Source organism: Micromys minutus (assembly GCF_963924665.1).
Source record: "Micromys minutus genome assembly, chromosome: 11".
Classification (NCBI taxonomy): domain Eukaryota; kingdom Metazoa; phylum Chordata; class Mammalia; order Rodentia; family Muridae; genus Micromys; species Micromys minutus.
Genome location: NC_137980.1, coordinates 13,142,985 through 13,160,831, shown reverse-complemented (window position 1 = coordinate 13,160,831; position 17,847 = coordinate 13,142,985). Strand labels below are relative to the sequence as shown.

General features: G+C 42.4%; 1 protein-coding gene across 1 annotated transcript in view; it reads left to right on the top strand.

The window, feature by feature from the left end:
* Positions 1–17,847, top strand: part of ATG10 (autophagy related 10) — a 251,348-nt gene that overhangs the window by 137,305 nt on the left and 96,196 nt on the right. Inside the window, exon 4 of the mRNA XM_080925753.1 lies at positions 11,374–11,512. Coding sequence (XP_080781879.1) covers positions 11,374–11,512 — 139 coding nt within the window. The remainder of the gene's footprint in view (positions 1–11,373; positions 11,513–17,847) is intronic.

Here is a 17,847-nt window from a genome sequence, read left to right as displayed (position 1 = left end):
TAATTATGTTATAGCACCTTGTCTCTTTATGACAGGTATTGCTGTGTGTACTGCTTTAAAACGTCTGCGCAGTAGTTCATCATAGGGGCACAAGGACGCACTACGTGAATGCAGTCAAGTGGCAGATGTTTCCTAATGACAACTTCTCAAGTCATTTAGAAAACAAGTCAGTTCTGGATTTGCGTTCTTTTCCGATAAATATGGCAACTGTGTACACAAATGATCCCAAAGATTAGAGCTGATAAGTGAAACCACTCATAGGCCTCAGGCTGCTAGAAGTTAGTTTCAAAGCCACAACTGATAGCATTTTAATCAAATTAGCATTTTTCTTACAGTGCAGATAATTCCTGGTCATTATCAGGAACCAGAAAAAGACACTGATTCAGTAATAGGAGCTTAGTTAGCTTCTGTTTCTTCTTTGGAAACGTGTGTGGAATGTTGACGTATCATTAACCATGAAGGTAAAGCAGGTGGTAGAGTTGCCTGGGTTGATGACAGGGACACGGGGATCCAGGACTTGTAAGATAAACAGAGCTCCTTCCCCGAGAGGTTAGGAGGCACTGGTGATGCCCACACACCCCTTTGCACAGTCATGCCAGGGCTTGTCTCTCCTCAGTAGAGTGGGCAGATTCCAAAGGGTTCCAGGAAAGCCACCGTCCCCGCCTTGCCGTCTCTACTGCACGGACCCTGTGGTTGATGGTTTATGAAGACATCTGTGTTCAGGAAACTTCCATTTTAAAGGTGAAGATTCTTGGCAGGATTGATATATGCAGGCCGTGGCATTTACTCTGGGTGACTTTGTCAAGCTCCTTGGCGTTGGGATCAGATGACCGGGCTGGAAGAGGAGAGTGAGGTCACGAATCAAGGTGAGGCCAAAGATCCGTTTGGCCGTCTTCTTACTTTGCTGGCCATTGGTCTGGGTACCAGTGTGCTTGTAAAACACGCCACCTGGTGACACAATGGCTGCTCTTGTGTTTACATTGCTAATATTTAAATATGGGTTTGTATTAGACTGTTCACTCATCTGCCGGATAATCAGGTGCCCTGTCTTATGAAAACACCCCCAGATGAACTAAGGCCAGACGGTAGTGGGGAAGCAGTTCATTTGCACATTTATAGCTCGGTGCAGTGCACCTAGCCACGGGCCTCATCAGGACGGTCCCCTGTCCATCTGTGTTCGGTTAGTGCACAGGCTGTTCCTCAGACTCGGGGCTTCAGATGATTTCTCCAAAGAAATCTTAGAAGCAAAACCAAGGTGTAATAGGTAAACAGAGTCTGAGCACAGTTTTCAAAATTAGCCTGCTCGAGTTTGAAATTGTTATTTTAAATGAGAACTTAAATTTACTACTAATGACTCACTTCACCCCATGTGTGTGTCGCATTTAGAGGTAGCAGTGTCGATTGCTGGCTGGTAATTTACTGAAAAGTACCCAGAGTATGAAGACTAAGCTTGCACAGAGAAGGGCATGTCTGTTCATACACATCTGTGTCTTAGCACTATCATGTAGAGGAATCTACAGGCTTGTTGGCAGGCTTCCATGGCCCCTGCATATCCAGCTGGTGGCTAGCGGTATTCTATACCAGCCATGGCATATGGCTGCCACTTGGCAGCGTGGGCATACCTGTTCACATGTGTGCCATGTGTCACTGCTACCATGTAGTGGCCTGTGCTTACATGTTTGCACATCTGTACACGGATATATCTATATTTGTATCTCTATCTGTCTGTCTGTCTATCTATACCTATACCTATATTTATATCTATACCTATATCTCCACTCTTACAAGTGGAGAAACTGAACCTCCGATGTCCCCCCTGTTCCATCAGAGCAGAACCCTAAGTTCAGCTCAAGCTCAAACCCAAACTCCTGGTTCTCGTTCCTCTTTTCCATGCATTAAAACCTTGGTGTTTCTATCTGAGATTTTAGGTGTCTTCTGCCAACCCAGGAGAAAGATGGAAATTTCATTTTGCTCTTAATTATAGCACAGGAATATTTAGGAATAAGCATTGTACCTAATGCATGGAAGAGACTCTTGGAAATCACTGTGGAGGTTTGTGGTAAAAAGCAAGCAAGCAAGCCCGTCCTACTCACTAGCTATAACCCAGGGAGTTTTGAGGACAGGGACAGAATGAATGGCTTTTCTGCAGCCTCCTTAGCACAGTTCTTGATAACAACTGTGGTTGTGTGTCTGTGGATGGGGAGTTTCCTGATTCCTTTTGTGTTGTCACAGCCTGGTCATCATCACCCCTGCAGATTTCTTCACTCTTGCTCGTCTGTGAGTTTGAGTGTAGGTCTTACTCACATATGGAAAGAATTTGCAGATGGTTCATCATGGCTTCTGAAATCCTACTTGCCCAAGTTCAAAAAGTGCTTTATTTCGTTAGAAAATAACCTGAGCCAAACTTTAGCCTACTGGATTTAATCCCTTCACTCTTTTAAAGTTTAACATTTCCTGTCCCCTTGAGTACTTTAGTTTACCATCCTAGGATAGACACAATAGAAGGATGGAAGGTGTTCACCAGCTATACATGGGATTAAAACACAATACAATTCAGACCTTTCGGTGGAGTTTTAGGGATAGGCCAGTGAATGTCTATGGATCATGGCTTATGTTTGTTCATAGAGTGTTACTAGCATGTAGTTCAGGCCATTTTCGAAGATTTATTTTGTTTTTAATAGTGAGTGTGTGTGTGTGTGTGAGTGTGAGTGAGTGTGTGTGTGTGTGCGCGCTCTCGTGAGTGTGGGCGTGCACATGCACCTGCACCTGCCAACCCACCTGCCATGCAGGTGCCCATGGATTCTGGAAGAGGGCATCCATTCTCCTGAAGTAACTAATGGTTTGGAGCACCTGGCAAGGGTGCCAGGAACTGACCTTGAGTCCTCCGTAAGAGCAGTGTGCATCTTAAAGTCCATTATTTATGGTTATCAGTACCTCTTTGGTACAGCTGTAACTACCTAAAGTCTGGACTACTTATTATCTGACCCTGTAAGAAAAGGGCTGCAGGTCTGGGACCCTAGAGAGTGAAGGGATAGCACAGTACAAGGAGGGGACATTTGAAGATAAGAATATTCTTCATATTTTGAGAGGATGCAATAAACAATAAATCTTGGTTCTTATTTTTCTCCCAGAGGCAAATCTAATGTAAACTGATTGACTATGTAACAAGGTAATGATAAAAGAATTTTTCCAATCTGCAGTTAAAATGTAGAATACTTCACAAGGCAAGTCTCTCGCAATGGTGGGTATATGCATAGTCTAAGATTTATTCCCCTGTTTTCCCAAGCCCCACTGTCAGGGACTCTTGTTGATTCAGGTTATCAGCCAGAGAGCTGATGTAGCACACAGTAACTGATAGAAAAAATAACACAGTAAGCCCTTAGTGGCCGTTATAAAAGAATAAACAAGGAAAGGGGTGAGATTATGGTGAGTTTGAATAGGGTTGAAGAAAGGAAGGGACAGTGGCAGAGGATACGAGTGGAGGTGTGTTAGGCCTCCTCTCAGAGGAGACCAGATGAGACAGCAGTGCGTGTTGTTGGCTTCTGAAAGCATACTTTGAGATCTTGGTAGCTGGGCTTAGTTGACTTTCTAACCCAATAAAACAGATCCTTGCTCTGCATACATATGAGGCAAGGCTTTCTGGAGTTGTTCATTACCCCATACAGTAGCGTCATCAGGAACATCGCTAATAGGTGGTGATGTTAAATCTCAGGGGGCAGATGCTGGGAATGTGAGCAGACTTAGCAGCAGACAGACAGCCGGGAGAGGGCAGTCACTGTATGTGGCGAGCCAAGGAGGTGGAGAGACAGCCAGAGACAGAGTCCCAGGGGATAGTGTGGCGTGGAACCTTCACCTTTTAAAAAAAATATTTGCCACTACATCAGCCTAGAGCTACTGAATCTAAAGGTTGTGAGTAGAGCTCTGAAGTACATCTGCTTAACATTCAGCCTCTCCAAGAATCTGATATCTTTGCAAAAAGGCAGAGTTGGGTCTGTGTCCTTGCTCCGTGTATTAGTTGCTGGGTGACTGTGGAACAAATGACTTAATGCACGTCAGCATGTCATGTAAATCGTAACATTGTCACCCTCTGATGTGGAATCCAAAAGGCAACTGAGAAGGAACTCATCTCACTTTTGATATGTAAAATACCTGGGAAACTTCCATGTTCTTTCAGTTAGTCATTATTTATATAATGTCAGACTTTTAAATTCTCATCCAGCTAATTCTCTTACACTTAGATCAGTAGGAATCATGAATTTAAAGGAACCTGCCCCTTTTAAAAGTCTGTGTGGGCTCTCTTGTTTTTGTTTCTAGGAAAGTAAGCTCTATGGAGTGAAGGAGGGGCTGATTGCCTTTACCATACAAGCGGCTGTGAGGCACATTTCTTGTCTCCAGAGATGAACTCTGATGGAGTGCCCTGTACTCAGCCTTTTGCTTGCTTTCCTGCTCCAGGCACTAACAGGGTTGCTGTCTCTTGTGTGGTCTTCAAGGAAACAAGGACTAAGGACCACATGACTGCGGTGGCTATAAGCATCCAGGAATCTGCCACACGCACTCTGCCAGGTTTCTGAGGCCCTCCCCTCCCCCTCCTGCCTCACCCTTCAGGACAGTCGGCAGAAAAGGGTTTAATTTTGTACTGGAGAGAATCCAACCTACATTGGTGATGCTGATGCTAATATAAAACATAAGCCAAGTATCCAACTCTCTCTCCCTTTTTATATCGGTAGGTTTGCTGATAATAATGCTGGTAAAAAGAGGCCTAGCTAGGGTGCCTCCTGTGGACCATCATGACCCCTGTGGGTTCAGTGCCACCTGTTTTACATGGAACCCCTTATGTGCCAGACATAACAGATGCATTTATAAGAAAATGACATCGTTTGCAACAGTCCTTGTGGTAGTAACTAGCTTAAAAGCTACAAAGTTCATGAGAGAAAGAAAAAATCGTCCCTGTAATTAAGACAGCAAAAAGGCTACCCACAGGAAAAGGATGAGCCAGTTACTTAAAGTCCCACAGACTAATTTTATAATTCGTATCAAATACAATCACAGCATTTCGTATGAAATAACTGCCTTTTTATTGGGTCTGTCCAAAGGCTTCATCAGTCTAAGCGTCTGTAAATGCTAAATGGCTGTTGATTCAGGACACTCAGCAAATGGCTTATTACATACGATCTTGCTCCTGCAATTGGATGTCCCATATGACTACACATGGACACAGCACAGGACAGCCTTGGAACCAGCACTGGCCCACTGCCCCCACATCCCCCCCCATGCCACTGGCTCATGGCTATGAATTGTGAGCCACCGACATTAGGCTTGAATCCAAGAGAGACCAAGATGACTGAGGTGACTGTCTTTTCCTTGAGGAACGTTGTGAACAGAGCTCAGTGACTGTCAGAGAGATGGTTTGTGATAGGAGTGCACCTTCTCTCCCTGTAATTAGTTCTCGCTGTGGGATAAATACAGATACACATCTCATTTCCAAAGCTCAACATTCTATTTGGATTTGCTTTCAATAAAATATCTATAAAGTGTCTTCAGCAAGATCCCTACTTAATGGGATTTAGTTGTTCAGCTTAATTCATATCAGATTTACTAAATGAGATCACTGTCAACTTATTGTTAATTGAATTCAATAAAATCAAGGTTTCTATAATTAATGTAACTACTTAATCTTTTAGCTCCATGAATGAATATAATTTTCTGAACATAGGTTTTGTCTTGTTCAATGAATTAGTAACATCTCAAGGAAAATAAATGTATTTTGAGTTTTTTTTGTAATAGCTCTTAATATCAAATTAAGTAAATCCAAATATTTAAAACCCTACATAATGAAAAAAGTAAAACATTAAGCTAAAAAATGCTATTATGTTTTGAGTATCAGCCAAAATCCAGTGTGGAAATAATTGAGAAGTGGCTTACTATAGCGTGGAGTGACTTTCCCCTGCTGAAGCGAACAGGCATCTTTTCTGTCCATAAAGAGCAGCTTGAGAAAGCCGAAAGCCCACAGCTCTGTGTTGGAGACTACAGAGTCCCACACTGTGTGTTTGGGACTACCTTCAGGTGTGTGGGTAGCGGGAAGGCAAAGGAGGCAGAAGCTATGAAAATCCCACTTTAACTTGGCTTCATTTTTTTACTTTTTTTTTTTTTTGGATATTCTGTGTATTTACATTTCACATGTTATCCCCTTTCCCCCAACTCCCATCTCCCTTCCCCCTCCCATTGCTTCCATGAAGGTGCTCCCTCTCCCAACCACCTTCTTCTACCTCAGCACCTTGGCATTCCCCTATACAGGGAAAACAAGCCTTCACTGGACCAAAGACCTCTCTTCCTATTGATACCAGCCAGACACTGCCATCCTCTGCTACATATGCAGCTGGAGCCATGGGTCTCTCCATGTGTGTTCATTGGTTGGTGTTTTAGTCCATGGGAGTTCTGGAGGGTTTGGTTGGCTGATAATGTTGTTGTTCCCATGGGGTTGCAAACCCTTTCAGCTCTTTCAGTCCTTTCTCTAGCTCCTTCATTGGGTACCCCATGCTCAGTCCAATGGTTAGCTGAAAGCATCCTCAACTATACTTGTATGGCTCTGGCAGAGCCTCTGAGGAGGCATCCATATCTGGTTCCTGCCAATAAGCACTTCTTGGCATCAGTTATAGTACATGGGTTTGCTGGCTGCATATGGGGTCTCCAGGTGAGACAGTCTCTGAATGATCTTTTCTTCAGTCCCTGTATTTCCTCCCATGAGTGTTTTGTTCTTCCCCTCTCAGAAGAACTGAGGCATCCACATTCTGGCCTTCCTTCCTTCTCTTTGAGCTTCATATGGTCTGTGAATTGTGAATTTTTGGGCTGGTATCTGCTAATCAGTGAGTGCATGCCATGAGTGTTCTTTTGTGACTGGGTTACCTCATTCAGGATGATAGCTTCAAGTTCCGTCCATTTGCCTAGGAATTTTATGACGTCATTGTTTCTAGTAGCTGAGTAGTACTCCATTGTGTAAATGTACCACAATTTCTGTATCCATTCCTCTGTTGAAGGACATCTGGGTTCTTTCCAGCTTCTGGCTATTATAAATAAGGCTGCTATAAACCTGGTGGAGTATGTGTCCTTGTTAGATGTTGGAGCATCTTTTGGGTTTATGTCCAGGAGTGGTATAGCTGTTACCTTGGCTTCTTATAGATGCCTCATCTCTGGAATTTCCTACCCTAGGCAGGCAGTCCACTGAGGAGACTCCTCTCCTCCAGCTTTCGTTTACTGCTCAGATAGCCTGGGAGAGGGTCCTTGTGACTCATGTGACTTTGGTAAGCTTCCTGAGCCTCCTCTTTCACTGATGCTTCTGAGTCTCCCTCAGAAGAGAAAGTTCCAATCCGGAGGATGAACTGAAGACAGAACAAAATGTTTTGGCTGCCTTGCCAGCCCTCGCTTCCTTGGGGCAATGTCACTTCTGGTCCTTGTTTGTATATATCAGCTGAGAGTGTTGGGTGAGATACAAGGATGAAGTCCCTCATCGTGTTAATTCTCTGATTCTGTTCACTGTAACACAATGTGATAGAGCAGTTAAAGGTGCATGCTAGGACCCGTTAAGCAATCCCTAGCCCCATTACTTTGTGACCAGTCATATTCCCTCTGCACTTGGGCCTACTAAGTGCTCTAATTATCTTAAACAAATCCTATGCATTAATAGTATGACTGCTCCGCCATCTTTGTGGCTAGCTCCTCCAGCTCCTAGAAGCAGTAATTACGAAGTCATTGGAAGATCTCATATGCATAAGCAGTGTTTTGTCCCAGTGGTGATTTTTTTTAATAAAACTGTGGTTACTATGACAACTGGAATGTTGACCCTGATAATACAATAGACAGTTCTTACTCTAATGCGCAGTGTTACTTGAGCTTGTGTGTTTGCCTGTGTATGGGCAGGGGCCTTGTAATGTTCTCATGTGTGTGAGAGTGTGTAGAACAGCAGTTGGCTGGAACCTTTTAATGGACTCTCCACAAGGCCTGTTAGTTCCTTGTCCCTTATTTTTTAAACTTCATAATAGCCGTGTAGAACCAAAAGTGTGTCTTTTATCTACCCCCAACACATTCTTGAGTTCTTAATTTGAATGAGGCTGAAGGATATCCTTTTAAAAATCTTATTTTCTCTGGTAAGGCTGTCTCAGATAACGCATCACGATGGTTTTCTGCAGATATGAAGACCTACCTCATTGTCTGAGACTCAGTGTGCTTCTGAGGAATTGCACAGTCATGGAGCCAGAAGGTGGCTAAGTGGACACAGACACAGATCACACACAAAATGCAGGCATGTGGGTATTAAAACTTAGCATTTGGGGGTAGATGTAGGCAAGGTCCACGAATTCACTGATCACTCAGGGTTAGCGAGACTCTGTCTCAAGATAATAAGGTGAATAGCAATAGAGGAAGACACTTGTCCTACACACACACACACACACACACACACACACACACACACACAAAACAGGAATAGTCTAAGATGATAAATAACTCAAGATTTATAAACATATACATACCTGCACACTCTTAAATTATGGTTATAGAAATATTTCAAGTCAAAGACAAAAGGATGCACTAAAGGATTCTGGGAGTTTGTCATGGAGGTGTATACTCATAATCTTCCTCTTAAGAAGCAGAGACACTGAGACCATGAATTGGAGTCTAGTCTGGGCTGCATTGCCAGCCTCTTGTCTCCAAAAAAGCATCTTAAAATATAGGGAAAATGTTAAATTTGGATAAATTAATGATCTAATGTTAATTTAGGCACTTTCACCTTTATAAAAATTAATATATTTATGATTACTGAACATAAATTGGGTTATACAGGAGGCTTTCTATTGAAGGTATGGGACTCAAAAGCTGCAAACAGAAATGTGCAGATTTGAGTATATATTTAAAAAGGTTTGTAATAAGGACCAATAAATTGTTTGTAAGAAAACTGAGTGAAAACATAATTATATATGTGTATATATATATAATGTATATATACATACATATATATGTCGCACATTTTTCTAGGTTGTAGTCATACATATTTTTCTCTAAGTTATTATTTCTAATATATAAAGAGTATATTCTAATATACAAAGAATAATTCCACAAAAAAATGCAAGCAAGCTAAATATCAAACACTTCACAGAAGAACAAACATACTAATCAACATGCAAGTAGATGTTTGTCTTTGCTAAGACTAAAGAAAGGCAGGAATTAAAACAAAAACTACAATTCAAGAACTCATCAAACGGCCACAGTGAAAACTCAGTATTAATTAGATATGGAAGAGGAGGACTCACGGAACACTCACCGTGGTGTCCTGTCTTTCTCAGAGTCAGCAGAGCTTCACAACTGTGGACTGAAACTAGGAGTCCAATAACTTCTTCCCTCTCATAACTTGGTTTTCTTCAGCTATTCTATCTGGCTGGAAAGTTGACTAATTTTCCCAGTCAAAGTTTGTAACCATTTTAAGCAAGCAAGGACTCCCTTTCCCAGAGCTGTTGGCACAGCCATATGTACCTCTTTCCACCCTCTGCGTCCTCTGCACTGAACCATGTTCCGTATCATATGGTCCTTGAGATTTTCGTTTACAGAGAGTTTGCCATCTTCTGCTCTGTCATTGTAGACTTGATGCTTCCACCATATGCCATTGCAGAACTGTCTCATAGCTCCCGTTTTTTAAACATTTCTTTATTGCTAGATATTTTAGGTTGATTATGTAATATTCTCTTACTAAGTTCAGCTGCAGTGAGTATCCTAGCTTCTGTGTCCTCATCCTCTCGTTTTTACGGTGGTTCCGATTTCCAACAGTGAAACCACTGACTGTATCAGTGAGTAGATATATTTTTAAATGTACAAAATGCCAACAAACTGCCCTCAACAAAAAGCTGTATCAAGTTATATCATGAGGAAACATGGCTGGAAACCTACCTCTTTTTGAGGGTTCTACTAAATAGTACCCATATATGACAACCAAACCTTTAACACATGGCCCTGTGAGGACACTTAAGCTCTAACTTATAACAAATTGCAATTCTTTTATTTATGTTGAAAAGCAAAAGGAATTACAAATGTGAAATAACCCAGTTGTGAACCAAAGGAGAAAGAACTGGGTTAAAAATTTATTGCAACAGATCTCCGTATTTGTGGCTAAAATTAAACAAACAGAAAAAGAACACCTCTCTTTTGTATTGCATTAATTATATCTGGAATATTTAGTCGAATGATTTCTCGCTGATTATTTAACTCATTGTATTTAATTGATATGTTTACAGATGTTGGGTGACAACTATTGTGTAAATACCTCCCGTTGTGATTTATCAGCTGTAGTGTCTCCTAGGGAACTGACAGGGGGGGTTAGGGAAGGATAGACTCATGAAGAGCAGCTCCCTCCTTTCTTATCTCCACAGGCAACCTGATTCCACACTGATAAAGCTTGCCATCCCTTCTCTAGTTCTCTCTGGTTCTTCATTGTTGCTCTTGCTGTTTTAATGAGAAGCTGAAACGAGCCAAACCCACTTGCTTCATTCTTCCTACTAATTTAATTTCAAAGCAGAAATCCTCCAGCCCAGATAAGTAAGTGCTCACGGATGGACCCAGCAACCCTGACTCAACATGCCCAGTCGGTTGCTTCTGAACGTAAAGATACATTCTTCAGAGTTGCCCATGCATGATAAGAAAGAACCAGCCAGTAAAGAAGGATTACTCGGGAAGTGGAATGCCTCTCACCATCTTTGCTTACACAGCCTTGTTTAACTTCACGGCAGTGTGTGCTGATGGCCATACCCTAAATCAAGATTCATTGTTGCTCTGAACCAAAGATACAGAAAATAACAAAAGCAGAGTCACTTGGGGTCTGAAACACACCTAACAAACTCAGGCTCTTGTGAAATAACTTGTTCCAAATGGAACTGGGGATTGTTCAGTGTACAATGAGTCATCCTTGGGCAAGTACAATAGAACCTGTAGGGGCATTTCATGGCTTCCGTTCAATGGTTAGGAGGGTTTTTAGCTTTCACAGCTCTTGTTAATATCCAATAAAAAAAAATCACACGGTGAAAACTTCAGAGTTGTTGTAATAGTTCTCTGGGATGCCCCAACCCACTCCCCAGCCCCCATCTTGATTCTCTACCCAGAGCTGCTTTATTTCTCATCAAACAATCTGAAATTACTTAATGCTAATGTTTGCTGCATTTACTGTTTACCTAGGACTGAAACGTTAAGCTTTTGTGTGGGTGACTCCCTTTTTCTTACCTCCTAGCCTTGCAAAGAGAAGCTCTCATCTTTGCCTCTCCAGGTTTGTACTTGGGTGTTGTTGTTGTTTTGAGTGAAATCAGTTTGGCTTAGACTCTGCCTTCTTCCCCCCCACAGGAGAATTTAGAGCTACCAATGGATGATTCTGAAGCACAGGGGCCTGCGGCTGCAGCAGAAGTGATCAAACGAGAGTATCACGTCTTATACTCTTGCAGCTACCAAGTGCCGGTTCTTTACTTCAGGGCAAGCTTCTTAGGTAAGACCATGTCTAATACAGAAATCAAATTTACAAAATTTATGTATAAGACAGGGAGCATATTTAGAAAGCTGTTCCAGAGAGGGGAAGAAAACGGAGGTAAGAATAAAAAGTTGTAAGGTCTTACCAGTAAAACTTCCTGTGCTTCAGAAAGAACTGACTTCATCATGAGTGATTTCATCCCAGCCTTGAGTCTGATCTTCACACTTTTGGCCTCTTGCCTGGAGGTGACTAAGACCCCTGGCCTTTCTTGACTTTAAACAAGTAGGAGCAACCTACAGCTGCAATGTTTATTTACCTCCAACTTGGCAGTAAAAATTTCTTTCTGTCTCAAGTGATGCCATTAACTCAAAAGTTCCTGGGCTTCTTTCACCAAGAGCTTATAGTTATTTCAAGAAATGTGTGTTGGTTAGCTTAAGGTGTGTTTAAAAATAGCAGTGACACCTCCGTTGGCCATCTACACATCTCAAACGCCCCAGTGACTCGCTGTGCTGTCATTTAACTCATTCTCCTGCCAAGAAGGTGAACACCTCGTCTCCTTGGAGGCCTGAGCTAATGAAGTTTATTTAGTGGTAGCCACATGGTGTCTGAACACTGCAGCTTGGGGAGACCAGGGACACGGCTGGGAATGAAATGGCTAAATTACGTCAAAGTCAGGGTACGTTGGACTCCGAGCCCCTTCCAGCCCATCTCTTACCTTCAGTCTCTTTCTGTGCATGCCTTTCTCCTCCACGCTTTGTGTGTGCAGACTTTTGCATCTGCAGACTACTAACTTCTGGAGAGCTAAGACATCTCAAATCAGCCAATGACATTTTATTTTTAATTAAAAAGTAGCGTAAGCTGCTTTGAGTGTGTATTTGGTGGGTTTAATCATTTGCTGTTTTAAATTGTCTAATGGTCTCCAGTTTTGCCTTGCTGGCAGTTTAACAAGCATTTAGGATTTAAAACAAGAGCAAATTCTTCGGGACTCCCTGGTGGGAAGATTTTAATCTGAGGTGCAGTTCCTAAGACCTGACAATTTCAGGTAAAATTTTAACCTGCCACTTGAGGACCAAGAACACAGATAATTTACTAACTCTCAAACTCTTGCTGCAGATTCATCTGTGTGATTATTACTAACGTTTTAAAACATGCATTTTATTGTGATTATATTTGGTTTGGAGTCCAGAAGTTAAAGAGGATTTCTTGTTCGTACACTGTCCTCTCTACTAAAAGGTGGGGAGTGTATTCATTACATGGGGTGGAAGTGGTGGGGAAATGCTTTTCTCCATACTAGTTTGCAGTCGCCCTACCTAGCATCATGTATATTCAGAACCAAGCCAGGGCTGCAGGGAGAGGACACGGGACAGTCGTTCTGGTTCTTTCATATAAGCAGTAGTCACTGTGAGCAGTTAATCACCAGAGACGAGCTTCCAGAGACAAAACAAGTCCTTTCACTTGTCAGCATCAGGGATGTGAGGTGTTGTAACATGGCCGCTTCTGGCTGGAAGTGGGTCTTGCTGAGGCTGGCTGAGGAGCTCATACTGGCTCTGTGCGCTGCACGTGCCAACAGCTCCCCTTACAGCACAGCACAGTGATTGTTCCTGCAAGTCCAATTATATTATAATGGCATTAGTGCCTTCCTGCATGCCTTTCTGCATGGTGATGTTAGTTCTGAAAACATACATATACAACCAACATGCCTGGTTCTATTTTTAGAATTTCAAGACACCCTTCATTTCTGACTGATAAAGAAAACCAAAGAGGTCATTTGTTCTATGTGGAAATGTATTTTCAACCTCTCATTCTGTCTTCTATAGAATTAGTGGGGGTTTTTTAGTGCTTTTTATTTTAGAATTTATTTAGTATTTGTTTAGGCACATTAAAATATAGAATTATTTTTTCTAAAACATATTGAAATGTCTTCTTGTGGAGAAAAACGGAAAATGGTTCTTTGCTTGATCATTCCTTGTGCTTTTGAATTTTGCTTTTACCTGACTTAAACTCAGGGTCCTTCTAAGAACTCACCATTCTTTGTTTATGAGTCATAATTTTACATGTATTCTCCCTGGCACAGACCTTTGGGTGTCTGGTTATCCTGGCTGTGTGTGTGTGTTAACAAGCTGATGGTGTGGGGAATGTATTCCTAAACATCTTTCTTATTCCAGGCCCAGGGTTTCCTTTGTTTCCCTCTAAGAGAATTCGACCTAGAAACAGGATGATTGTAAAACTTCCTGCCCAAGGGTCTTTTTTTCTTTCTTTCTTTTCTTCCCCACCCCATTCCCCAATGGTTTTTGTTTGTTGCAGAAGTTAGAGCTTCTCTTGCATCTGTTAGTAAAAATCAACTTCTCTGCTTAACTTTGCATTTTTATATACATTCATACATGTATGCAGATACACACACACACACACACACACACACACACACACACACACAAATAGGAAAGGTAACGCAAGGGTTTACTAGTTCCCACTGAAATTGGCATCACCCCCTCTGTCAAGGTTGAGATTTCTTCTGAATGTGCTTTGTTTCTCAAAAGGGAAACCCACTGTGCTTTGGATTCCTTTTACTCCTGTGTATGATTCAGTGTCTGCCAGGCCAGCTGCTGCCTGAGACTCGGCTCACACGCTGACTACCCTTGTTCCTCCCACGTCATATCTCCCGTCAGACCATGTCGTCACCTCACAAACTGCAGTGTAGTAAATGTCAGCTTATTTGTCCCTACCAGATGGTCCTCAGACGTACAAAAAGTAGTGGGTATTAGTGCTGATTGAGAAGCATTGATTATGGGCCTGCACTTGGTAGTCACATGGCATTTCAACACACACACACACACTGTGCCCACCTTGTTAATTTTGTTATTCACAACGCCAACGGTAGTCGAGCAGATGCTTACTGGATGGCTTAATAGTGAAGAATCTCTAAGCATTTCTAAAGATAGCCAAAAGACTAAACTCTTGTGATCGTGATACTGTTCTTGCTGTTGTGAAAGGGTATGAGGGAGAAGTGACGGTGTCCTCTCCAGGAGACCTAAGGTCCACACTATCCATATATCTACCGTTGAAGCTGCTCAGAGACTGTAGAAACAGCAAACTAAGGAACATGGACCATCCTGAAGACCCAAAGCCTAGGAGAATCCATCCTCGCAGAGCAGCTATCCTGTCTCTGTAAATATTCTTCTTTATTTGATTCTTGAAGGCAGATGGCCAAGGCCACGCAGCCTTTACTGCTGGATGCTTCTCATAGCAGGAAGACCTGTAGGAGCATGGTGCCTCTTATTGTCCCCACGACTGCCGCTACAATGGAAACAAGGTCTCACTCTGTTCCCTCAACTGCACACATGTCTCCTCCCGCCGGCCCCCAGAAGCTTGCTTATGCATGTCCTGTATACACACCCAACCAGGAACATGGTTCCCTAGATTTCTTCCCAGGGCTCAGTTTCTCTCAACGGCGTTTGCCATGCCGGTTTGGGCAGGGCAAAGGTGGTACTACTCATCACCAGGTTTTTGAGAGAGGGGTCGCTGCCCTTTCCTTTGAGAGGAAATATAAACCTGGACAAGTCCGGTTTTGAGCAGTGCCTTGTGGTTCGTGAGGCCATCTCCACAGAGCGTCCATGTTATCCCGTGTATATTGGTGCGTTTCTTTTCCTACCGTGTACTTTTTGTGTGTGCTCCTGGTGCATTCTCCCACTTAGCCCCCCACTGCTTCTAAAGCCCTCCATATCAGTCGTGTGTACCATGACACAGACTTCCTTTCCCATCTCTGTTACTGTCCCATGGACATTTATGTCCCGTTTTTCCTTGATGAACTTGGCTGAGAGCAAATGGCAAATTTTGGAAATGTGGCTGAAAGAGCTGATTTGTACCAAATGGCTTTGATCTCACCAGCGTCTGCGTTAAACACTCATCCTGACACCTGAACTGGAGAGTTTTATGTTTATTCTAGATCGAATCCTGGCTTAGTTCTTCCATTCCCCTTTTCCCTTTCCCTTTGTTCTTAATCTTTATTGAGAAACGGACCAAGTGATTCTTCTCATTTTCAAATATTTAATTCTTTGGCTGACGTATGCGTTCTTCTTGGGAGCTGTTTTGACATATTTCCTTAATTAGTCAGAAGGGCCGCTGTAGAACAGGGATGGAAACATTTCTCCCATTCTGCAGTTGAAGTCTGTCTTATTGGCCCAGAAAGCAAGAATATAGAACTTAAAATGCACCCCAGATACTTCCTGTGGAAGATTTGTTCAGTTGTTATGGGCTTAAAAGATGCTCCCAGAGAAGAGGAATGAAAGAAATAGGCAAACAACGGTTCACTCTCAGAGGTGGGATAAAACAAAGCAAGGAAAAGGTTCAGATAAAAAACCAACAAGCCATGAAATTCAAGTTCACAAGTCGTCAAGGTGAAGGCAGAGGAGCATCGCTAGGGTTCAGAGCATGAGAAAGCCTTGGGTTTGAAGGACGCAGAGACTTAAAGGAACAAGAAAGACGTGAGTCACAGGGAGTGGAAAAATGGCAGTCAAGGATTTGTAGCTCCATCTCAGGGACCTCTGAGGGACAGTGAGGAGTGCATGCCCAGCTCTGGGGACAGAGTAAACAAGGCATGCTTGGCTATCAATGTAGGGAATTGTGGTTTAGGGGTGTCTTCTTAAAAGAAGCATGAAATAATGGTTGAAAGATAAATGGGGTCAAATTATTGATGAGGTAATGGGCAGGAAGGAGTTGAGACATACAAAATGAGAAAGGGAGCTGAATTGCATTTCCTAGAAATCACGAGACGAAAAGACAGATGGGTGAGGCTGAGAGTGAAGTGCTGGACAGGAACGTGACACTTCGGTCGTTGTCAGCATTATGAAAATCTTAAAATAGTGACCTTTTACAAATGATGAGCTGGAAAGAACACATTTTGTATTTCCAGGATAAAATTCCTGCCATTGAATAGGACTTATTTAATAGAGAAGAAAAGCAGATGAGGCTCAAGAAAAAATGCTTTCAGTTAATTATTACAATAAGCAGAAAATGAAAAATAAATTGACAGATATTTAACTTAGAATCTCATCTGTTCGTAAGAACCTTTAAGAAAGCTCATTAATTTGTACTGTACGTAGGCAGGAGTAAGTCTAGCAAAAGTCCCATAAGTGAAGTAGAACATGAATTTGGCGAATCAAAGACAGAGTCTAGGGAGGAGCAAACAGTGAATGCTGTTAAGAAAAATAATGAAAATGCGAGTTAACTAGTACAAAGATGGCACACTGGAAAAGCAAAATTATAGAGACAAGTTAGCAAGAATGAAGCCGTGTTGAGCCTTGCACATATTTACAATCCTCTGAGGACTTAGGAAACAGTAGGGCATGTTATAGAACATGATAGTAATAGAAAAAGACTTAAAAAATCCAAGTTTATTAATAACACACACCAAATAAATGCAGAAGGTGACGTGACAGTTAACTAAGCCACCTGCAGTAGCACCTACGACCAGGCTACGAGACAGTCTGGAAGAAGAAGCACAGGGAAGAGAGCCCATGTCTCACCTGTGAACACCTGCACTAGAGCTTCCTGGGCAGGTGAGTGTCTGTGCTTCCTGCAGAGGAAATCCTTTTTGATTCTGGACCAAAACAAAATGACCACCGTCACCACCATCACCACCAGCAGCAGCAGCAGCAGCAGCAGCAGCAGTCTGGAACGTTTATAAAAGCACAGGAATCCAAAGCCTCACATCGTGGCACATGGTTGCAACCCCAGGACTGGACTTGGAATGGGAGGCAGAGGGATCAGGAGTTTAAGTCCAGCCTCAACTCCTTGGCCTACTTTTCTATCATCAGACAGATTATAAGAATTGGGTTTGCTAGGCTAGAGCAATGGCTCAGTAAATAAGAATCTGACTTTGGTTTCCTAGCATACATGTTGGCTCACAACTGTTTGTAGATACAGTTCCACAGAAGCCAATGCCCTCCTCTTTTTGCCTTTGTAGATGCTAGGCCCCCATGTGGAAGGTACACTTACATACGTGCAATCAAGCAGTCATACATATGAACTAAAAATAATTTATTTTACCAGTTCATATGTGTAGACAGTCACTTAAGGCCTTTAAACGTGCTATATCAGTAAGATGAAAATACTGTGAAATGAGCAGGAAAAGCAGAACAGGACTCGGAAGTTGATGATAGAGCCCAAGGAAGACAGTGCGGCCCAGTAGTGATTGCAGAGGGAAGTCCTTTGGCTTCAGTGGTGAGGAGACATTGGCCTTCCGCTTGGTTCATAATTTTGGAAATATACTTGGATACTGAGAATTCAGACATCGACTGTATCGGCTTTTATGCATTCCCAGAAGGTGTGTTATGTAAATGCAAAACATTTATTCA